The sequence below is a fragment of the Spermophilus citellus genome (assembly GCF_964194105.1).
Source record: "Spermophilus citellus genome assembly, chromosome: 6".
NCBI lineage: Eukaryota > Metazoa > Chordata > Mammalia > Rodentia > Sciuridae > Spermophilus > Spermophilus citellus.
In genome coordinates, this window is record NC_138187.1 from 63,914,260 (window position 1) to 63,939,039 (window position 24,780).

A 24,780-nucleotide genomic window follows, 5' to 3' on the forward strand; every position below is an offset into this window, starting at 1 on the left:
GGCAGCAGAAGAAAGAGCAACGAAACAAGAGGTATTTCTTTCAAACTATTATCAAGCATATTGCATCATATTCAGTGTTTAAAAATAAAATTTGACTTGGTTTTCTTTTGGGTATTGCCTAATTAGTTCCTATATTTGGTTGGAAGCAATGGAATTTTTTAAAAGAATAAAGTTATAATAGAAATTATTAGGAACTTCTAATGAGTTCACTATTATAATAAGGGAACTATTTAGGGTGATTAAGAATACTTACATACCCATTTTTAAATTGTGTGATGTGATAATGACCATTATAAAAAACAGGAGCTCACAATTCCAGATTTAGCTCTAAGTACTTAATATGGATTCTGTCATTTGATGCCTACAACAATCCTATGAGGAAATATCTATTTATTACCTATATTTTCCTGATGAGAAAATAAAGACCAGAGACATTTGATTTTTTTTTTTTTTTTTTTTTTTGGTTCCCAAGGTCGCAACACTGGTAATGGGCAAAAACCAGAATTTCAACTCAAGAATTCTGGCTTCAGATCCCAAGTTCATTCATATGTATATGAACACACACATATTTATAAATTAATTATACATAAAATATATATGAAAAAATATATATCCTTGCTTCTCAACAAAACTGGGGACTGAACCCAGGTCCTCATGCATGTTAAGCAAGTGTTCTACAAACAAGTTTTCATTCCTATCCCTTTTTAAAATTTATTTAGAGACAGGGTCTTGCAAAGTTGTTCAGGCTGGGACCAAAGTTGCAATTCTCCTGGCCTCAGCCTCCTGAGTAGTTGAGATTGCAGGTATATGCTTTAGTGCCTGGCAAATCCCAAACTTTTATTTGGTACGTCATTATAAAATCTTTATGTAGAAGCAGGGCTTGAACTATTGCAGCAAGAACAATATCTGCCTGTATAAGAGAAGATAGTGTGTTCTTATAGGTATAGCTGAACAAGTTCAGTTTTGCATAACTGGGTCAGGAAGAAGATGTAACAGTCCTGATGGGGTGGGGGAAAAGGCAGTGGGGAAGGAGAGGTGTGTTCCCATCATGGATGGTCCCGGATCATCCAAACCACTCTATTTCTCCACATCTTTATGCTGTGGTATTTATGGGTAAGATCAAGACTAGTGAATCTGGTGTCTCCAACAACTTTGATAAGAGCATTGTTTGAAAAAACAGAAAACTTAATTTTAGACATGCCAAATTGAAATAAATCACTTCATATCACAGCAGAAAAGAATTTGTCCTACCATGGAAAACAGTATAAATTGAATATTCAAGTGCAAAAAGAATTTTCAAGTACACATACTGTTTATAGATACTTTATTAAAACCAAGGGCTTTCCATTGTCCTTTCTTATCCAAAAGAAAATAAATAATAAAAATCTATCTTCAGGAATATTTTAACAACATAGTTTCATAAATCTGAGTTTACAGTTTGTCAGATTTAGATACATTCAATCATTACTCAATACAAGAAATGTCAGCCTTAAAGATACTAAGAATTTCTACACTGACTAGTAAAACCATAGCAAAAACTTGTATTTCAATTGTACCTTTTTTATTTTTAACTAATTTGTCAATCATGAGAAAAAAGAATTTCCTTCTTGGTTCTGGATTTTAAAACACACAGTTGAAAATTAATCATCCCCTTCTGTCAAATAGTGGCTGACATTCCATGTTGGGAGTACAGTGATCTTTTCCTCAGGGGCAATGGTGGATGAGGGTGAAGGACAGAATCCAGGCCCTTTTTGCTACAGTTATCAACAAGTCCTTGGAGCTGGCCTGCCTTATTAAATTTTAATCCAATCTCTAAGCACCCACAAACACCACTTATAAGGCTATGTATACTACCTGATTTTTCAAATTGTCCTTCTTTTCATTATTTTAAAAACATTTTTTTCAGTTCTGGTCCAAAAAAGGACAAAGATCTGTAGAGTTGTAGTTTCCTAATGTAGCCATCACCACCACCACCTGGAAGGATTCAGTTTCCACTACCCTCCACTATCTCTATCCCTAAAGTAATGAATTGAGACATTTATCTGGAAATGCAGGGGAAAAAATGTAGATATTTCAGAGTAAAGAAATTAGGATGAATAAATTATTTAGAAGATTGCCTATACTATTATACATTTCCCACCATTCTTTTTATAGGAAGTCTCATTTCACTGGAAATTTTAGCCAATGTTCAAAGCATGATTCCATGCTTTCTACCCAAACCAGACTTGCACTTCTCTTAGAGGAGCCATATACCTTTAAGAATGGCTACAATGTGAGATCTGGTAACCTTTCCCTCATTTTTTTTAATGAAATGGCTTGGTATTTAATAAATTTAGAACTCACCCGGTTTATGTTGTTAAATACGATTTAGTCTGAATATCTGACTACCTCGGATGTGACTATGTATTAGGGCTATTGAAGTAGTTTTTGTTCCTGTTTCTAGTATGTAATTAGACATGTCTGAAATAAATCCAGTGATGAATGCTACCAAATGTGCAGTGTATATATAATGTACTTGTGAATCTAACTGTGTAAAGGTCAAATATTTACATGGAATGTTGACCTTGATCTATAAAACTACTATTTTAAATTATGATATCTTTACATATAGTCAATTTATTTTATGGAGAGCCCCATTTGATAATTAAAAAAATATGCCTTTCAAATATTTCATAAATATATAAAATTTTACTACATTCTATATTTTTTAAATGTGACATCTAAATTCTTTACAAAGTGACAAAAATAATTCTTTTGTATGAAAGTCGTAGATGCAGTGAGTTTTGATTGGCAAGATCTTTCTACATGCAAGAATAGCAGGACATGTTTTCTTACAGAACTTATAGACATTTGTAGTATTTTGAATTATATAATTCACTTTCTGAAGATCAATAGTACCAAAGAAAGACGAGAGATACTATCTAAATATTTTACAACATAAGGGTCTTTCTTTTACTACTACTTCTTCTTTTATTATTAATATTATTATTTGTGGTGCTGGGGATCAAACCCAAGGCCTTGTGCATGCTAGCTAAGTGCTCTTCCTCTGAGTTACATCCCCAGCCCTTCTTATACTTCTTTAGGTTAAGATGGTATATGGCCAGTGTTAAGAATCATCTGGTGACAAAAGTTACATTACACAAAAAGTTTTCTAAAACAGAGCACAATTTACATATATGGTGATCAACTGCACAAATTGAAAAAATGATCATTTTTTAACTGTATCACTAACATATAAAACATATTTTACATAGTTTAGAAAAGGAATAACATTTTTATAATTTATTGGGAAAATCCAAAGCCTTCTCAAAATACCTTTTTGGTGACTCCAGCAATGTATTCTGAGAATTTACAAATAAAACTGTCCTTTATAATTATTTCTTCCCCACTCTTAATACCATATGGAAAGGTTATGAGTTATATTTATAATAAGTTTTAAAAGTCTACTGTCTGTGCCAGGTGTAGTGGCACACACCTGTAATGCCAGCTACTTGGGAGTGTGAGGCAGGAGGATGGTAAATTCTAGGCCAGCCTGGGTTATAGAGAGAGACCCCTGTATTAAAAAACAAAACAAAACAAAAAAAACCTCTGTTTTCCCTTCTTACGTGTTATGTCACTGATACATACTTGTAAGGACTATTCTAAAATTATAATATGAGGTCACTCACTCAAGGTAAATTTTCAGTTACTCCTCTAAGATTTTAAAATGTACACACTGTGAACGTATTTTGTAGACATAAGAAAAAGTTTGCATTCTTAAAGTAGTAAGAAGACTATGTCTTATTGCCAGCCCAGTTAAGTCCATGGTGACCACCTGAAAATTCAGAGCTGACATGTCTGTAGAGGTTCTTGAAACTGTTCAGTTAATACCTTCAACTACGGACATACAGATTAAATAGCAGTGGCCACGTCTGAGACCTTCTGAAGTACAGAAGGTCTATATATATTGTCTCTAGCTATATCTCTTTAAAAAATTCAACCTCCCTTTGCAGATAGAGATATATTAAAGAGAACTGGAAGGTCCAAAGTTTTGCTCAGAATATAGTACTGAGCAAAGGTGGATTCTTAGATTTTAGAGTCACGCGTATTTTAAATAAGGCCGTGAAAAGATACAAACTAAACCAGTATTCAATTTTTACAAAGATTATACATCTATGATAGTGATATAATTAAAAAACTCTACCACCAAAATGGCAACTGATTTAATCATGCATTCTATTAAAAACAAAACACATACACACACAAGTGTGGAAACTTCCTGTAATTATGAATGTAACCAGCTCACTGGTACCCAATGGGTATCTGTCTCTAATTTGTCAAAAGTTGTTTTGAGCTCATTAAATGCCACGGTGAGATCATCATTTATTATAATTTTGTCAAAAAGATGACCATATTGACTTTCCATTATCTGTGCAGATTTAATCATTTCTTGAAAGTCTTCTTCCTACAAAAGGAAGTATTTTTTTAAAAAATTGGTTAACCAGGCACTTACATCATTTCACACCATTGTAAACATTCTACAGTTCTTACCTAATACTGTTTTTAGCATTAGTATCCTTACCTAATACTGTTCTGGGTTTAGCCTTTCACCTCATCCAGCAATAAAAATTACCTTCTTTAACCACTAGTTCTTCAGATGTCATAACCTCTAATATTCTTTTCTCTGATCTGCTTATAACTAAACTCCTCTGAGAAGATCCAAAACTCCCACCTTAACTAAATTTCAGGATATATAGTCACTAACTTATCATTTCATGGTCATGTGGTTATTAAAATAGCTACTTGAGGAAAAAAGAACTGCTGACTCTTATGCATTGGTTTGTGGCATTATTTATGTTTATGCATAGGAAGGAATTTACAACACAAACATTTTCATGGATGGATACGTTATAAAAGAATAGTTAGTATATCCCTCTTTTGGCTCATTCGAAGTGCTTCAAGAACCACATTTTTTGACATCAGGAAGTTATTTTACCTGGCTATAAAATTTAAGGCTATGTAAGTATATACATAAAGGTAGTGGGACAAATCCCAAGAACATATTATCATTTATCTTTACCAAGAAAACCTTTAAATTTATAACAAGATAATAATTCTTTATTGCCACATACTGAAATAATTTAAGAATCCACATTGCAATATCACCTATGATTTCCCAATAGAAAATTTAACGTTAGTGTTAATCAAAAACCTTGAGTAACTAATATCATATGTTAACATTTACTCAGCATAAATAGATACTGTTAGCATTTTGAAAAAAGATCAAATATTGGGAATCATAAACATAATCTGTATTTATAATCACAATTAAAAGTATACAGATTAATAGAGACTAAAGTTAAATAGAAGGGGGGGTGTTCTTAACATTTAACTTCTTTACTTATTTTGATCCAAAGGTAGAATACATTATCTTGAGAACATTAAAAACAAAAACAATAAAAAGCCTTGCCAGAAGTCAGTGTAACCACTGACATATCACAGTCACCATTTCCAATAACACTCCTACGAAATACGAATAGCACTGTTAGATAATAACATAGTCTACTAGTATTCTCCTCAAATGGTGCCTTTTCTTTTTATAGTGCTAAATATGATACCAGGAGAATAGGCAAGTTATTATGTTTTTCATTTAGACTATTAAGAAAGAGCAGTAACTGATTTGGATACTTTTATCTTTAAATGTAAGGCTAATCTGAAAAATAATTAACCTAATTTTAATAAATGTCTGGCCTAGAAAAATCTAATATATACATATAATAACATACTAAAATAGTTAATTTAATATGAAGCTGCATTCACAGAATTACAAAAAGAAATTAATAGTGCAATAATTCAAAATATGTACCTAAATACAATTCTACCTTTTACAGATTTTTGTATCACAGCTTTGTCTTTAATAGCCTTCCTGAGTAGCCACAGATGCACGTATGCTTTTACGCACTGCTTAGAAACCATCTAACATCTTTGTACTCACCGTAAAGGGCTTTGCAGCACCCTGGTCGTCTCTGCTTGAAATAATCTTTGCATTTTTCCTTGTCTCTCTCAGACGCTCTATTGATGGTGGTTTTATAAATATCACATAGGGTTTAAATTCTAGTGTCCTTAAATGCTTCACTGTCTACAAGGAAGAAAATAATTTTTTTTCTTGTATTTCCTCATAACCTTATGAATTATTTCATTTTCTTAACTTATTTCTAAACCTATTCTCTAATTAAGGTCAGTAGGTCTTTTGATGTATTATTATTATTCAGTTATTGACAATTGAAGGTGACAAATGTCCCTCTCTAAAAAAGCTGGAAAATGCAACTTTCATTTTAAAATGTCTGAAATACATCATCACAAATGTTGAACACAAGTAGCTACAAACACCACGGATCTGGCTTTTAGAGCAAATACCAAAAGATGTGACGGGGTAAATGATAATAACAGTACTAATAATATAATAAGTCACCTGACCATCCCTATGGCTCTCTCCTGATCTCAAGCAGGAGTCCTTCACACCTGCCCCTCAGAGGGAGTGATAAGGGTGGCCCCTGCTGTCTGTGATGGCATCAGCATTCCCTCAGCAAGGGTCTTATGTTGTTTACACTCTGCTTCTGGGGACTCACCTGTCATCAAGGGTAACCGACAGAAGGGTGAGGGCTGAGGAATGTTCTTGAACTGTGTGTCAGGTCCTTCCAAAATATGAATATAAATGATAGGCATCACCTAAAGGTTAGGCAATGGGCTATGTGTGGGCAGCAGAGGGAGTGTGGGGAGTGGGGGTAGTGCAGGTGGCAGGGGACGGAGGGGTACTACAGGCACTAGGAGGAGAGGCAGAAACTACACTGTGAGCTTCCAGGAATAAACAGACCCAGTGGAGGCTGTGTGCCTCAGGGTGCCACCACTGGTAGAAGGACAATCTAGGGCTCCTGGAGGACCAGGAAAATGCTTTGGGTTTGGCATCCTCAGTCTGGAATGTTCTTAAGAGTTCCCTGGTGCTGTGTGAGGCAGCACATGCCTGTAATCCCAGTGGATTGGGAGGCTGAGACAGGTGGATCACAAATTCAAAGCCAACCTCAGCAAACTTAGCGAGTTCCTTAGTAATTCTGCAAGACCCTGTCTCTAAATAAAATACAAAAAGGGCTGGAGATATGGCTCAGTGGTTAAGTGCTCCTAGGTTCAATCCCCAGTACAAAAAAAAAGAAAAAGAAAAAAGAAACCAAAACAACAAAACAAAACAAAAAACCCAGGGTGACAAAGATCAACTGTTAAAGGGATCTTGCCCAGCACAATTCCTGGGAAAAGTCTCATAACTCTAGCAAGGGTTTTAGGTTTCTAGGACATTTACAAAACTCAAATCAAAGACAGAGGACTGAGAACCAAATGTCCACTGTTAAAAATGATAAACACTTAGAATAATACATAACATAAAAATACATCATATGTGAATTAATCTATTCTTTAAAAATATGAAATACACAGAAATATTTAAAAGTCACTGAACTTGACTGGAAATGAATGAGAGTTACAAACACAGATCTTTAAGCTCCCTCCACTAATATTTCCTAATTATATTGTGGGCTTCCTCCACCACCACCAAAGATATATTAAATTACACTGATATGAGTAGACTTTATATTTACCTTATACCGAAATGCTCACATGAAGTGCAGTATAGTACATGGGTTGCAAGTGTTCTGAATATTTCTTTTTTTTAATTGCTACTCTTCTTTATTCAAGATTAATATCATGTCAAAGATATATTTACAATAAGCATGTATTTAAACAAGGTTTAAATAAACAATATTCAAATCAGTTTCCTTATAGCCTGAAACAATTATCAGTGTTATAGATATTCACTGTTTACTTACATGAGGCTGAACATCCAACAAACAAACTTTGTTTTTAGCTAGGACAGATCGAACTGAGTCTATACTTGTGCCATAGTAGTTGTTCTTATATTCACCATATTCAATAAACCTGTGGAAAATTAGAGGCTCATCAGAATCATTTGCGAGTTAAATTTATAGGTGGCAAGATATAATTCATAGGTAAATGACATTTTTGCTTAACATTTAATTTTTTACCATGTTTAATAGAATAAATAGGGCCAACTACTTTAGAATGTCAATTTTAAAAAATCTTCTATTCTACATTTTCAAATCAGTAACACTTGCTTGTATTACACTTAAGCAGAAAAAAAGTACTTCAGTCCAGTAGAGCTCTAATGTTTTCCATCACCCCTTTTTCAGAACTAATGCAATGCAATAAAACCATGAATCAGCCAAACAATAGAAACTACTGAAATTTCATTGCATACTACGGAGTAACCAAGCTTAGCTTCAGAACTACAGGAGCCGGGTGGTGGCTAATGGAATCAGGGCAGCCGATTATGTGCTATAAAAACACAATCATTGCGCCAAACGCGAAGAAAGCATTTCGATGTTTCAATAAAATCCCACAATCCTGCATTAAAACACACATTGCTTTTGATATCATCCTAAAATAGTCATGCTTAAGCAAATGGAAAACCCAAGCAGGGTTGGGGGGGATTTTAGAGCTTGCTTGAGGAGATGGTATGTGTACAACTTTAACCTTATTTCAATTTCTTGAAGTGTCAATGTAAGAATGAAATGTGTGTGTATGGAACAGATTGTAGGATTAGGGATATAGTGAGTACCTGTCCATGAATTTAAAAAATAAAATTCCACCCAAATTACATGTTAAGATTAAATCAGTGGACTGGAAAGAAGTTACAATAAGACACCAGTCACCTTCCCTCATACTGCAAAATAATACCTATGTGTTCAATTTAACAGAAATGGAACAGCTCTAGTTATTAAAAGGGGTAAATATTAGTAAAAAATAATAACTGAATTGTCACTTTATATGGGCTTCAAATATTATTGTGGTAAGTAAAATACATTTTCAAATGCAGCAAAACTCTAAGTGGATATACAGGCTGGCTATATAGGCACATGCTTAAAAACAATAGTCATATAAAACTTGCACAAAATTTCTACATACTTGTTATTTTGTACATCTGTCTCAAACAAATGTTTGGAAATGAAAATATATTCAACACCATCACTCTCCTGGCTTCTTCTTGCTCTGGTGGTATCTGTGAGTTAATTAAAAAAAAGAAGTTTAGAAAAGCTCATACTTTAAAAAAAAGAGTATAGAAAATATTAAAGAAATGATAATATGTACTCGAAGCAGTTATCTTACATGGAATTTAAAAACTTATAAATAAGCAAATTAGCTAATAAAATATAGTAAAGTGTCATAAATTCAGATTTTACTACTGATATTAAAATTTGAAAACTGGGTAAAATTCAATTACATTGTGTGTCTGTGCTATTACTCATTATTTTGAAGGTTCTTTAATATAATTAAATAAAAGTGGTAAACACTTTGAGGAAAATTCCTTTCTTTTGCAAATAATATGCTCATCATCTTTATTTATTGATCCTCATTCACTGAAGAAAATCTGATGCCCACTAGGTTATAAATTATGAAATTACCTTATTTCATTCCTAACACAGCACTATGGCATCAGTGCTTTATATTTCACTGGATAAAGTCAAATACTTCTATGTGCTATTCATTATCCTTGGCAAAGTTATAAGCAGCACCCTCTTAGAATATTATTGAACTTCTAATATTCCAGTAATTTTTTCTAATTATTTTTTAGTAAACTGTAATGGAGCAGAAAATGCAGGATTAATTACAAACAAAACACAAGGTTTTGCACTGATATGGCAAATAAAAAACACACCACAGTCCTACTGATTACAATGAAAACCTCTGAAACCAAGACAACTGTCTGAGTACTCTGAAAAATAAATAAAACAGGTAAGATTGTGGAAGGGGGTCAACCTGCATGGGGAAAAGTTTGGTTTTATTTTTTTTCTAGGTTTGCCTCAAGGGTAGGAATCACTCCAAGGGAATCATAGTGGAATGTGTGCCTAAACTCCAATAGATGTCCTGCCAATTCAGTGAAAGAACTAGAAAAAAGGGGATGGGGAGAAACCAAGTCATTTTGGGTTAAAGAGTATGTAGGAAATCCAGGAGGGGAGAAAGTCGAGAAGGAAATACTTTAATTCTATATATGAACAACCATTAGTCTAAGAATAACTCTTGCCCTTACGCATGCAGTTCAGATTCAAATCAGCATAGTAAAGTTTTTAAGAAGTTTTTAAGAAATCTAGGTCTAAACCCTGCATAATAGAAAACACTGAACACACCCTTAACAGTGTAGGAAAGCCTTGGACAACTGAGCTGGATTTGAATCTATGCATACAGTCTCAGACTAGTCTTTCAACCAGGACAGATCCAAATCAACAGAGCAAAGATAAATGAGATAGAACTTAGTGTCAGGCAGTTGTTTACCTGCTAAGATAAATACATCAACATTCTCCAGAATTTAGATCAGGACCTAGTGTTAATATAACATAACACAATACCTACAATGCAATCTAAAATTGTTCAATATAAAGTAACCAAGGAAATATGACCATTTTCAAGAAGAAAGATAACAGATGGAAACTGAAAGACCCAGAAGTTAAAACATAGACTCTAATGCAACTATCATAACTATGCTTCATAAAGTAAAAGGAAACACCTGAATTCAATGAAAATGCAAGTCTTAGCAGAGAAATAGAAATTATAAAAGAAGAACCAAGTGAGAATTTTAGAACTGAAAAGATATCTGACAGAAACAAATCACAAGATGGTTTCAATAGCAGAATGAAGATAATAGATAAAAGAGCCAGTGACCTGAAGATGATCAATAAAAATTATATAATCTGGGGTTGGGGTTGTGGCTCAGTGGTAGAGTGCTTACCTAGCATGCCTGAAGCACTGGGTTTGATCCTTAGCACCACATAAAAAAATAAAGGTGTTGTGTCCGTTCATGACTAAAAAAATATATATTTAAAAAATTGTATAATCTGAACAACAACAAAAACAAAGACTGAAAAAAATATAAATGGAACTCCAGGGACTTGGATTCAATAGGCAAATAGACAGAAAAATATTGGTATTTCCATATCAAGAATGAAAATGAATCAATTATTGATCTATGAAACAACATGAATGTATCCCAATGCTGAAATGTCTATTGTATGTGTAATTAGGTCCTAGAAGGAGAGGAAAAATTATATTGGAGCAGATTCTGGAATTCTAAAATTTGGTGAAAGATATAAACTTACAGATTTCAGAAGACTGGCAGATCCCAAACAGGATAAATTCAGAAAAAAAAGATCATGCCTACACATATAATCACATCAGTAAAAGTCAAATGTAACTAAAAAATTTTGAAATCAGCTGGAAAATATAATACCTATAAGGGAAGAATTATTTAAAATCATCACAGATTTCTTTTCATAAATCATAAAAACAAGAAATAAATGAAATGAAATAAATCAACCAAAATATCTTTCAGAAATAAAGGCAACATAAAGATGAGGAGAAACATAGAATTCATTAGCCTTTTGTTCTAAAAGGAAAAATGGACATTTTTAAATGCTGAAGTGAAATGGTAAGAAGGAAACTTGGATCTTCAAGAATGAAGAAAGAACAAATAGTTGAATACAAATCGAAGTCTACCTTTACCCTCTTAAGTCCATTAAAATATATATGACTATTTCAGTAAAAGTTTTACTACTGATTGATAGAATTTTCAATGTATGCAAATATAATATATTCAATAACTACAGCAGATTAAGGTAGGGGTAAAGGAATTACATGGTTGCAAGTCTTGTATATTTTATGGGAAACAATGCCAAGTTAACTCCACTTAGATGGTAAATGGTTAGATATGGAATTATAATCCCGTAAAGCAACCAGTAAAAAACTATTGCAAAGAGATATAACCAGAGTGCCAATAGGTAGATTAAAATGAAATACTAAAAAAAAAAAACTTCAGATAATCTAAAGGAAGGCAGAAAAGGAAGAAAAAGAAAATGAAATACAGAAAACATAAACAGAAAACAAATAATGAGTTAAAAAACAAATAATGAAATCATTTTCATAGTTCAATAAATGGTTAAGGTCTCTATACACCCATTAAAAGGCAGAGATTTACCCTAAAATGGGTAAAAGATAAATACCTTAATACATTTCTACTGATAAGCCTATAAGAGTGACATATTACATATAAAGACACAGATACATGGTCATTCTCCTACTTACTTGCCTAAGAGAAACAAAACATATGACCATCAAAAATCCTGTATACAAACCTCATAATACCTTTATTTGCAGTGGCCAAAAATGAGGTGGGGAAAGAAACTTCTAAATATCCATCAATAGGTAAATAGATTTTAAAAAATCAGTATTTCCATAATAAAAATTATTCAACAGTGCAAATGGATCAATTATTGATCTATGAAACAACATGAATGAGTCCCAAGCTCATGTTGAATAGAAACATTGGGCAAAGAAAAAAGTAGGTATATGCTGTGTAATTCAACGTAAAGTACTAACGATTCCTATTGACCCACAGCAGCCAAATGCAGACCAGCAGGAGCCTGGCAATAGGAGTAGAGAGGGATGGGTTGCAAAGAGCACATGGACCTCTTTGAGGAGATAAAAATGCTTTGTTATGTTGACTGTGCATATGTATTTAAGACTGATCATATCATATTTAAAGTATGTGCAGTTATTTTAATTGTATTTAAATAATGTTATAAAAATGTGACAAGTCTGGGAAACAGTAAGCTAATTCAAACAGCAATGGATTCATAAAACCCAATTAATTTAAATTATATCCAAAATTTTAACTCCCTTTTGTTTAGTTAGCAAGCACATTTTACTACAAAGTTCTTATTTCTTGAAAACAGTTTTCACACTTATTTTCACGTGTGGCGCACCCAGAAGCAGTGCTATTTTTTATGGAATGTCACACCCTTTACAGGAACTGGATGAAGGACTGATACTGATACATTTTATTCTATCATAAAAACTAAGAATAAGTTTCATAGCACAAAAATGTTCTGTTGGGTGTATGTATAAGTATCTAAGACTTTGAAAGATTAAAATTAGCACGATACCATGCTTTAGAATTAAGGCTTATATTTATTTATTACTTAATCCTTTTTATTACCACCATTTGTTATTGTTCCCTGAGCAAATGGTAGGCGTAAGATAAAGTCTTGCGGAAAATCAAAATAGAATTTTCTACACATTTGTTTCTCATTAACTAAGCAAAGACTTTATCCAATTGTACTGGCAGAACATGCTGACTGAAAATCTACAACAGTTAAACATCACTTTCCCAACATATGGAGTCTCTTTAGAGGGTTAAAAATATTTTTAGAACTGCATGAAGTAGTAATTAAGATATTTATGATGTTGCTGAACATACTACATAGGTACATGTCTACAACCAAAGTGTTTGTGTATCATAAACAAACCTGAACTAGCTAGGTCTGATGCTATTTTACTGATGAAGAATTTCAGCATCTAATTAAAATGAGCATCCTTGGGAATCTCATGAACTCAGTAACAATGAGGGATTCTGAATGAAGGACCTAGAAATTCACAGGACAAGGGGATTCAAAGGGAAAGATGGGCCATTGCAGGCCACTACTTTGTGACTGCTGACCTACTACACTTATAGGTTAAGACAAAAATCAAATGCATATGGAACAAGTTCTAGCCTCTCCTCCTTGTCCCCAACAAAATCCCAGAATAATCACCATGGTGAAATTAAAAAAAAAATTAAAAACTGGTATCCTAGTTCAAAACATTTATAGTTTGGAAACTTTAAGTAAGGCATCCTATAGACAAAGGAGTGTTCTAAAACACAGGTACTTGGAAATCCATAAAAACACAAAATTTGAGATATTTGCTTTCAGAGGAAACCATAGAAAGTGACTCAGTAGCGAGGTTGACCCGAGTATGATATACAGAAAGAAAAGTTCACATAAAGTTATATATACACTTATAAATGTATATCTTGAGGAATTTTCACACTTCAAACATGCCTGTGTAATGAACACTTCTAACAGAAGCAGAAAATTGCCAGCACTCACAAATTACTGGCCAATTTTCCCTCCTCAAAATTTCGAAGAGCACATATTGCTGTGTTCTTTTGTATTTATAAGCATGGAGAAATAATGCAGGTCGGTCCTCTTCTGTGCTTGCTTCTTTTTTTTTTTTTTTTTTTTTAAAGAGAGAGTGATAGAGGGAGAGGGAGAGAGAGAGAATTTTTAATATTTATTTTTTAGTTATCGGCGGACACAACATCGTTGTTTGTATGTGGTGCTGAGGATCGAACCCGGGCCACACGCATGCCAGACGAGCCCTCTACTGCTTGAGCCACATCCCCAGCCCCTGTGCTTGCTTCTTTAACTCACATGATGTCTGTGGGGTTCATTTGTATGGGTCTGTGTACTTGTGGACTACTTTTTTCTGTGTTCTAGTATTTCATTGTGTAAATATGCCTTAATTTATTATACATTCTACTACTACTTTTCCTTTTTCTTTTTTTGGTACCAGGATTGAACCCAGGGGCTCTTAACAACTGAGACACATCCCCACACCTTTTTTATATTTTATTTTGAGACAGGGTCTTGCTAAGTTGTTCAGGGCCTTACCAAGTTGCTGAGGCTGGCTTTGAACTTGCAATCCTCCTGCCTCCATCTCCTGAGCTGCTAGGATTACAGGCATGTGTCACCTTGCCTGGCTTCCATTCTACTTCTGATAGGTGTTTGGGTAGTTTCTAATTTTATCTCTGATAAATATGTTTCTAAGAATATTTGAATATATGTCTTTTGTACATATGCAGTTCTGTTGGGTGTATATCTGGGAATGGAATTGCTGGGTCATACAGTGTGTTTGAGAAGCTTTCATAGATATGACCACTTAGTTTGCTGAAATGGTAATTTATACTCTGATCAGCCATGTACAAGAGTTCCATCTCTTTCATTCTACCTATTCTCGTGGATGTTATATGTTTCAGAAAGGAAAATTGTAGCATTAAGCATCAAACAGTACTAGTAATCATCAAAGCAATAATTTTCCCTAATATCCAATATTTTTTCTATAATATTCAAGAGTCTGCCCCAAAGTATTTTAGAAAGCAAAACAATGAAATTTCAAAATTACTCTTAAAATATATTTTTCTTAACTACCTCATTCTTAATTGATGCTTTAGTTATATTTTCCAAACATGTGTGATCTTATGAATGATCTGGGATGCTTGCTATAAACACAGTCTCAGGCATATATTTTCTTGCAACCCCAAAGAGATTCTTATCATCAGGCATGTCTGAAACCATTGGTATTTGGGGACCCTGTGACATTAACACCTGTTTAAAGTGAATCAGAGTGGAAAATAAATACTCTGAGAATTTTTTTCAGAGTCTGAGCCCCAGGATCTTTCTAGATATTTTCTGATTCTGTAACAATTTTGGAGACAGGTTATCTCAGCAGTTAGATAAACTGAAGCCAAAGTGCTTTGTTCTAGGGCTTTTGGTAACACCAAAACCAATGCAGAAGGTTACATTTGATAGATGGCCTTATTGATATTTATCATCTTCACTACAGTTTTTACTGCTCACTGGGCTTTCATTGTAAATAGTTTGAAAGCACTGCTAAAGAAAAGCAGGAGAAGAACATAAGCAGTGCTGTCAAAACACCTGATTTCAAATCCAAGTGCAACTATCATCAACTGAGCTATGAATGAGTCCAGGTACTCTTTGCACTCTTTCCTTCTCTGTGGAATAGAGAAAATATCACCCATCTTATACCATTGTTGGGAGGGTTATATAATTTAAGATGAACAATGGAGATGAATCTACAGTAGAAAATTGAAGTTTGTTTGTTTTTCCTTTGTAATCTGTTTTTGCATCTCAGGTTTCTTCTATAGTTGCTCACCTATAAGCTTAACAATCATTTGTATACTTTTCTAGTTACCTGTAAATTGAAATTCAACTTCGGTAAGAGAAGTGAATTAAAAGTGAATTAAAAACTGTCTAATTCCACATTTCCCTGGTGGAAACCAGCAGTCCTATAACTTACGGCTGAAAATGATTACAAACAATAATTTGGAAAAATGTAGTAACAAGATGTAACTTGAGGTAATAGAAAACTATAATTTTAAAATAAAGTTGAACTCTTCCAAAACTAGAGAACATTGCTAAGGGCAATAGACAAATGATTTTTTTTTTTGACATTACTAAAACCACTTGAAAAAGCCAACATTTCAATTTAGCCTTTTAGACAGTTTTCTAACATCAACATATTAAGTAGTCAAATGGCATTTATTCTGGAGATCAAAATGTTTCAAGCATCATATTTCATTTGTAAGAATGCCTATGAAAACCACTTTTATAAAAATAGATCTAATTCTGTGTGATGAAAAGAAGCCTACCATATTTGGTCTATATGGCCATGAAAAGCCCACTTAACACTATCTGCCAATTACTACATATAAAAGGTAATTAAGAAAGGTTCATATTATGAGAAGTCTCCTTCAGTTCTCTGTGGTTTGGTCCTTCTAATCGTAAAACTAGAGAAAAACTCTGGAAAACATTAGCACTTATTTTAGGAAATAGAAAAGTGAGTCTTTTACTTAGAAGAAAATTTGTAAATAATAAGTTGATGTTATCTGTGAGGTAAAATTCCTCATAAAATTCTAAAAGTAGGGAAGCTGCAATTAACAAATATCCCACCAATCATCTGTGTCATCTAGGGACAATTCCTTAACCCATGGTACCTCTGTTACCTCCTCTGTACAACGTGGATAATGTCACTGTACACTTCTAGGGGCCGATGGGAGGTTCAGAGGGTGCATGCTCTCTAAGTGTTCAGCAATCCCTACTAGTGCAGTCACAGTAGCATTGAAAAGTACAAAACTCACGGGGCACTGTTACACCATAGTGCTGTGTATCACTGATCAGCAGCTTCCGTTTCAGTTCATTCAGACCCACTCCTACAGGACCTGAAAAACAGCACAAGAGAAATTTATTAAATGAAATATTATTTAAACATTTCTATAACTGATCTGAATCTGTATGTTAGACTGAGAATATAGACCCAATCCTGCACTCCAAGTAAAAAGGTATTTCCAGTTAAGTTGTACATAAAACAAACAAACAAACTAGGATTTCTTCCCTTGCCTTTTTACTTTTAAAACTTAAATCTTGATCTCTCCCTCAAAAAGGATAAAAATGCTTTACATGAAAAATACCAAGGTATCTGAATATATTAACAATTAATGGTATGCATAAGATCCTAAAAAATAAGTGCACCTAAAAAAACTGGTCAATGGTTCCCATAGTGATAATTTCAATTCTAAGTATCTTTAAGTTTTAATAAAAGACGACCTTTGACCTTGACTTTATTTGGGATGTAAATTCCACTATGCATTTTAAATTTGCAAAACTATGGCCACATTTACCTTTGCCAAGACCTTCTCTTAGTATAAGAGAAGTATATATATTTTTGGTTAGTCCTTAAGCATTTCAAAACTTGCAAAGACCTTACACATTTAAATCAAGCAACCCACACATACTGAACATCAACAACAAGCAAAAGGCATATGGTAAATGTTGTAATAATAATAGATACTAAACAAACTCTACTTTCCAAGAAAGTAACCAGTTAAAATACTAAAAATCAAAGGGCAGTTTCAAAAAGGAGACTGAAATCAAAGTTAGACGGGCATAAGCCCCAAATAGCCAGCATTACTTTTCTATTGAAATACTTTTCACAGCACTGCCATTAGGGTCCATTTAAGGACTATGTACTGCAGCAAAGAGAATACAGGTTATAGGGCCCACCTGGCCTGAGCTGGGTTTCCCATCTCTTCCACTCAGTATTCCCTCTCCTGTGCTCCTGGGAGTACACTGAACCTGTGCAGATGTTATTCTGAGTGGTAATGTTCCGTTCTTGGGTGAAATGAATGAGATCTTATGTACAGTGCCTAGCATAGAGCCCAGGTACTTGAGATTATCCCACTGCCTACCTCTTCTTCCAACCTGGTGGGTCAGAAGATTCTTTGAAAAAGAACACTGTTTAAAGTCAGACAATGATGGTGTTTTGGTATGGATGTGAAGTGTTCCCCCAAAAGCTCATGCTTTGGAAGCATGGTCCCTAATACAGCAAGGTGCAGTGGTGGGGTTCTGGGGCAATTATGAAAGCTGCAACCTCATCTGTGGACCGATCCATTGGGTAGATTAATAATCTGAATGGAATACTGGATAACTTTAGGCAGGTGCAGCATAACTGGAAGAAGGAGGTCACTGGGGGCTTATATCCTGTGCCTAGGCCCTCTCTTCTCTCTGCTTCCTGGCTGCCAAGGGCTAACAGCTTTCCTCTGCATGCTTTTCTGTTATGATATGCCACTCGCTTCAGGACAGAGCAATGGAGCTGGCTGGACATGCACTGAATGTCTGAAATAAACTTTTCCTCTTCTAAGTTGTTTCTGGTCAGGTATTTTGGTCCTATTAATGAAAAGCTGACTAACACAGAAGGACTTACAGATGGACAGAGAAGAGTATTTGTGGGCATTCTGGGTGGAGGGAAGAGTGTGAACAAAGACAAAGAGGCAGAGTTGGGAATTGCACCTTCCTTCTCTACTATACTTCTCAGTCCAGCACCCTGTACAGAAACACCTGTCCCCCTAGTGGTCATTCAATACCTTTCCCCATACTGTTGCCAGGTATCAATTCTCTAGCAACTTCCCCTTACTCCATAAGACAGTGGCTCTCAACACTACCTTTTAGACACTACAGCATCCCATTGATATCCTGAAGTGATGTGAATTTAGCATTTCTTTAGTAGGTCTCAGCTCTGGAGTACTTTCCAGAGGAGTGTAGGTACTTTGCTCAGTGACTAGCATATTCTTCTTATCTAATATCCACATTAAAAGAAGAGAGATTTAATTTAACTGTGGAGAAAAAAAACTACAAGTGTTTGCATTTACAGGAAAAAGTATGCCGTCTCCAATGCGATACCCTTAGATTTTGATGGTATTCAATTTTGGCCTCCATATGTTAATTTTATAATTTAGCCCTTACAAATGAATTTACTTTATTGCCCTTTCATGGAATACACATTCATATATGTCAAGATTGTTATTCTAGATTGTCACTTTCAAAGGTAGAAGCACTGTTGCAAAAAGCTTAAAATAGGGACATAATTTCAATCATTTTCACTATAAAACTGTCTTGCAGACCTAAAAATAGCATTTTCCCTGCAGGGACCTTGAATCAATTCTGCCACCCATACTAGAGAAGTTTAGCAGTTTATCTTGACTTTGAAAGAACCACAACATTCCTGTTCTGTATCCCCCCCTTCTGTGGTTAGACTCTCATTTTTTTTGCAATAATTTTAGTGGCCATTTTTTATATAGAATACAAAGGCTGTTTACACTGTAGGCAATTTAGGGATGTAAACTGAGGTTCATTCATATGACTCCTCAATGGGATGGCTTCAATTCACCCTTCATTACATAACATTTTTTTTTTACAATAGGGGAAATATATTTGTATGTACACAGGTGAATAGATTTCAGTTTGTTTTCAACTGCACTTGCTAATGGTAAAGTGAAGCAGAGGAGAGAATCTACATAACACATCTTTAAAGTGCAGACAGAAGGCTTTGGAATGATGATGAGGATGACAAGGACAAGGTGAGGCCCTTTCATGTGGCAAGCATGCGTTACATGGTTTCATACACCCTTACTAATCTTCAAAATATCCCTAAAAGAAAGCTATCATTATCCTTGTTTCACAGATGAGAAAACGGAGACAACAAAAGGTTAGGTAATTTTCAGAAGGTCACACATCTGGAATGTGGCTTAGGTAGTATTAAAAAGCCTTTCTGTTTGCTCAAAAATTTGAGTCTTTCTTTTTTTTACTCTATGATCTTTTCAAAAGAATGATGATGATTTCAATTTAATTAGTAACTCCTTATTGAAAGCAGACAAATGTGTCAAGTGTGAGTTTATTTAAAAACAAAGTTCATTTTAGCCAAAGAAATATAGCCCACTTAAAGTGTCAATAAAATAATGCTAGTAAAGTTCCCTTTAAATGTTACATTTAAGGAAACAGTCACTGTTAACAATCTGCAAACATTCATTTATATCTTAAAAAGTTAAAAAATCATATACAAATTCTCAGATTTCACTTATATAGAAAGGTAATTTAGACACATGACACCTTTTCCACAAAGGACCCCCTAAATCAGCTAATATTATTGTTGTTATAGGAGGTTAAATATTTTTATTTCAGATTTTTATCTTTTCATACCACAAATATGTGTGTTTATTATTTGTAACAAACGCTATGGGTGAATATTTTTATTAGAATGCTGGCACAATACACTTTCAAAATTAATTCATAGTTGATGTGTTTTTCATTCTGTAATATGGTTCCCAAAGAGATCTACTTTCTGAATCTGAAACAGACATAGATAATTTAAAAAATGAAAAATCTAAGTGAGTACAAAAAGCACTGAGGCAATAAAACCTGTACCTAGACAAGTACTTTCAAACTACTGTAAGTGCCCTGAGAGGGCTTTAAAATATTGTTCAACATTCTTACATGAAAGAAAAAAAATGTCTCAGGCCATGCCTGTGCACTGTACTTTGGAGCTTCAATCACCTACATATTAATATGTTCATGCACACCCTAAGTGAATAAGTATTTGCTAGAATAGCAACTATTATTATTACTATTGTGAAAATACTTTTATTGCAATCAATGAAATGTGAGATATATATTTATGTATGTTATATTTCAAATGACATGCTGTCTACAAACAATGAGCATAAAGTATTTTTTATTTGTAAATGTCTGGCTTAGAATTTAGGTATAGTTTTTCTGATAGCTGGTGAGTATTGAATTGAACAACTCAAGGGTTTAAGTTCAATATTAAGTTGTATATTGGAGGGATATCTGTTGGTCTGACAAAATACTATTCAGATCTTAGGATCTTTGTACATCTTGTTGTAAACATAAAAAGAGCACATTATGTGGAAGGCTACTGACATCAATGTAGGTTTTATTATGTGCTCACCGCCCGTGTATCTGTACTGCTTCACATGAAAATGCTTCCACAATTCTCTATAGACATTTTTATGATATTGGCCAGACTTGTTGCTCTTACAATCCAGAGAAAAGTAGAAGAATTACTAGAGTCTGCAATAAATATCCAAACTGCCTTGTTACCTGAAAATGCATACTTATTCATTTGATTTACTATAAGATATATCAAACAAAATCTCTAGGTATCCCTCAGATCAGACATGTGTTGTAGTATACTTATCATATTGTAGCACTACTATCTGGTTGCTCTAGGCATTAAAAAAAAATACACGCTAGTACATTTGACCCAGTCTTTGAATTATCATATTAGTGGGTGGCTGGATTATTGCATTTGAGAGTGACAAGTCTGTTTATAAAACTAAATTTAAAGTTCCTTTGGAATCGAACTCTATAAGTATAGCTACTTGGCTGTTCTAAGAAGCCTTGATAGAAATTCAGATTTCCTTGCCTCTGTTGCATTCAAAATGGGAAAAAAATGTTAATAATGAAGCATCAGTTTGTAATGCTAGTGTCCAGAAAAGAAGGAAAAAAGGACACAAACAGGGAGCAGAAAGCTTGCTGAAAGAGCATCATTTTCTCCACACCAGCTATCTGCCCTAGACTTACAGAGACTGGCGTAAGTATGTGCCTTACCTCTATCTCAGAGCTACGGTAAGAGGGAGAATAAAATTAAAAGGTCAAGATACAATCATGCCCATCTTCCTTAGCTAAGTAGAAGAGGGCTTGAGTACCTTCCTTCAAACCTGCTCTGAATGTAACCTTTTAGTAGGGCAACAGGAATCCTGAATCAAAATCTGTCATGTCCTGGTTCCAAAATCCTAATTCCCCCATAACCAGCTGCCCTATTATTTCCTCGACAGCACTTACCACCTTCTAACAGCTATAGAAGTGGCTCTATCATTATCATTAATTTATTACAAATATGGTTTTGGTCTATCTTCTTCCACTAGAATGTAAATGGCTTGAGGGCAAGAATGCTTGTGGTGTTCACTAAGGAGCCCACATGTCCAGAACAAAGGCTGGCAGTCAGTCTTCTGTGAAAATCAGCTGAATGAACAGCACTATGACTTAGGCCCAGATATTAAGCCTGAGTATAAAAAGACCAATGGCATCAAAAGCCAACTGTGATTCTAATGAAGAGCACATTTGCTTCTTCTAGACAAAGATTATAATTTTAAATGCATCACACACTCATAAATTTAATTATGACTTTTGGTTTTATGGTTATCTACAAAAAATCCTCCAGAGCAGACTAATTCCTACAAGCTTTCGATGGAAGTTCAACAAAAGCAATGAAAATTCTAAGACACCTATTAACCTTCACGTTTAGTTCTGAGAGAGTACTTTTCGTCTCTGCTTTATGTGGGAGACTGTGTTACATCATGGTTTTATGGAAAAACGATGACAGTCTTATAAATGTCTATTTATTCAAATGACCTCTGAAAAGCAGTCTTCAGGCAGCATGTAAGATCCAGCACAAAAGGAGGGCAGAACAGTACTTAATGCTCAAGTTAGAAATGTGAAATATACAGAAAGATTTATTTATTAAAGATTTATTATTAGTTTCCTCTTATAACCAGACAGAACAAGTCGCAAATTGTCTGAATATCCACAAGATGAATTTCAGCTCTAGTTTTGGCTTAGACCACAGAAAGTGTTTTAGTAGCTTTTTAACACCAAGACTTTCTTCCTGCTCCTCTCCCCAGTGCCCCCTCATTATTTGACTTTATTACTTCACTATGAAAAAAGTCAGATTTTACTAAAGATAAAACTTGTCATGTAGGAAAACGTACTAAATGCCTGACAGTTTTCTCAACACTTTTTAGAAAATAAAAAGCAGAAAATTTAACAGAAAACTATCATGGACATGTTTTATGGCTTAAATGTGCCTCAGGAATAATACGTTTACAAAATGAAGGAAAAATCAAATGCCTCTAATCAAAGTTCAAAGTCTTCTGATGCCATGATGATGCCACAGTAACAACTCGGTCTCTCTTTATTTCTTGAACATAGGATCCAAGAATAAAAATTATGCATTATTATAGTAATAATATAAATAAAATAGTGTGCACCTCCCCAATGATGTTCATATAACAGTTTCAAGGCAAATGTCATTACTCCCAATGGTTTTGAAAACACTGGGTAGAGACAGACTGGATATATTTCTGCTGTAGAAGTCATGGAAATATATCCCAAGTATAGAATTTTTTTTTTTTTACAAGATCATGAAAGTAAAGGGAGTAAATGTCATTACTCCCAATGGTTTTGAAAACACTGGGTAGAGACAGACTGGATATATTTCTGCTGTAGAAGTCATGGAAATATATCCCAAGTATAGAATTTTTTTTTTTTTACAAGATCATGAAAGTAAACGGTCAACTCAAGAGCAAGATAGAGCTTCCAAAACATGTATCTCCTGCTTGCTTACCTATTTCGGATGATAAACTGCTAAATGATCTAACTTATAAGAGTTTTGAACACTGAAGATCAAAGTCAGCTGGAGCCCGCTCACACTTGATTTCATGTTTATCTTGCTAGTATTTTTAGATAATATACAAGAACGGCTTTTTATTAAAACCTTACTAGCCGCTAGGAACTGGTTTAAGTCTTTGCAAAGATTATTGAGTTTCACCTTCAAGTCTAGAAAACAAGTGTTCTTATTATTGGTACTTTTCAGATGGAGAAACTGAAGGACAGAGAGAATGTGAATGACACAGGTGTCACATGATCGGGCAGAATAGAATTGGGGCTCTGCCTGTAAGGCCCCCAAAGGCCTGTTTCTTTCCTTCTATGCTACTTTGCCTCACAGATGCAGATTTCCTCAGGCAACAAACTCTAAACTTCTGCTACATCAAAGATGCCAGACACACAGCAGAAAGGTTTTCTGAGCAGTGACTATATGGAAGAACTCTAATTATAGGGAACGCTCTGGAAGGAAAGTTTCATAAAACTATCCTGAGCAGTCACCGGATTCCACTGCAGAATGTCATTTTGCATGGAAGGCCACAGAGTGCACAGAAGTGGAAGGACACACTCTGAGGCTCCTCAGTAGCACCAGGGAAGTTGTGCAAGCCTCCACCTGTACAGGCATTTTGGCAGGTTTACAAGTCTTCCATAAATAGAAACATTCCTAAGAAGTTTACATGAACATAACATGTTTACATCTTTCTCTTAATTTTTCATAGACACAAGATATATATTATTCCCCGGCTATGATATGTAATATGATGTGACAAAAAAGAATAAGATTAATATTCTTCATTCAGTCTGTTCTGTTGCAACGCCACTGTTATCAATTTAAATACTCCATTATATCAGCCACTTCTCCAAAATGGGGCTACAGAATTTCAGTTATTTTTCCTTCAGGGCTTTCAAAATAAAAGCTAAAAATAATAATGAATCAATTGATCAAAACCAACAAAGCAAACCCAAAATATCACCGAGCAAATTATGAACAGATTAGGATAAAACCAAAAGGTTTAGCCATCATCATAACACAGGCACAAGAGAGCACAAAACTGAAAGGTGATGCCCAATAAGGGCAAAATAATCGGCAGCCAGTTTGCAAAGACCCACCAGAGAGGTTAATGGCAACTGAACACACTCAAACACATTGCTGGACCACAGCAATGAGGCTTTTTTGCCCCCTGCATGCACAGTACTAGTGCCTTGTGGCACTTGAATTATCACCAGTAGCGACAGGTAAAAAGCTCAATGCATGGCCTCATTAAGGGGG

At 34.5% G+C, this 24,780-nt stretch overlaps 1 protein-coding gene across 5 annotated transcripts in view; it reads right to left on the reverse strand.

Moving 5' to 3' along the window:
- Window positions 1-1,313: 1,313 nt before the first annotated feature.
- The window catches only part of MPP7 (MAGUK p55 scaffold protein 7), a 258,247-nt gene continuing 234,780 nt past the window's right edge, over window positions 1,314-24,780 (reverse strand). For all 5 annotated transcript variants that reach the window (XM_081298034.1, XM_081298033.1, XM_081298035.1 and 2 more), the window contains 5 exons: window positions 16,853-16,933; window positions 9,010-9,103; window positions 7,854-7,962; window positions 5,975-6,118; window positions 1,314-4,444 (listed from right to left, as the gene is read on the reverse strand). In XM_081298034.1, the coding sequence (XP_081154160.1) occupies window positions 4,265-4,444; window positions 5,975-6,118; window positions 7,854-7,962; window positions 9,010-9,103; window positions 16,853-16,933 (608 nt within the window). In that variant the 3' untranslated portion in view covers window positions 1,314-4,264. The remainder of the gene's footprint in view (window positions 4,445-5,974; window positions 6,119-7,853; window positions 7,963-9,009; window positions 9,104-16,852; window positions 16,934-24,780) is intronic.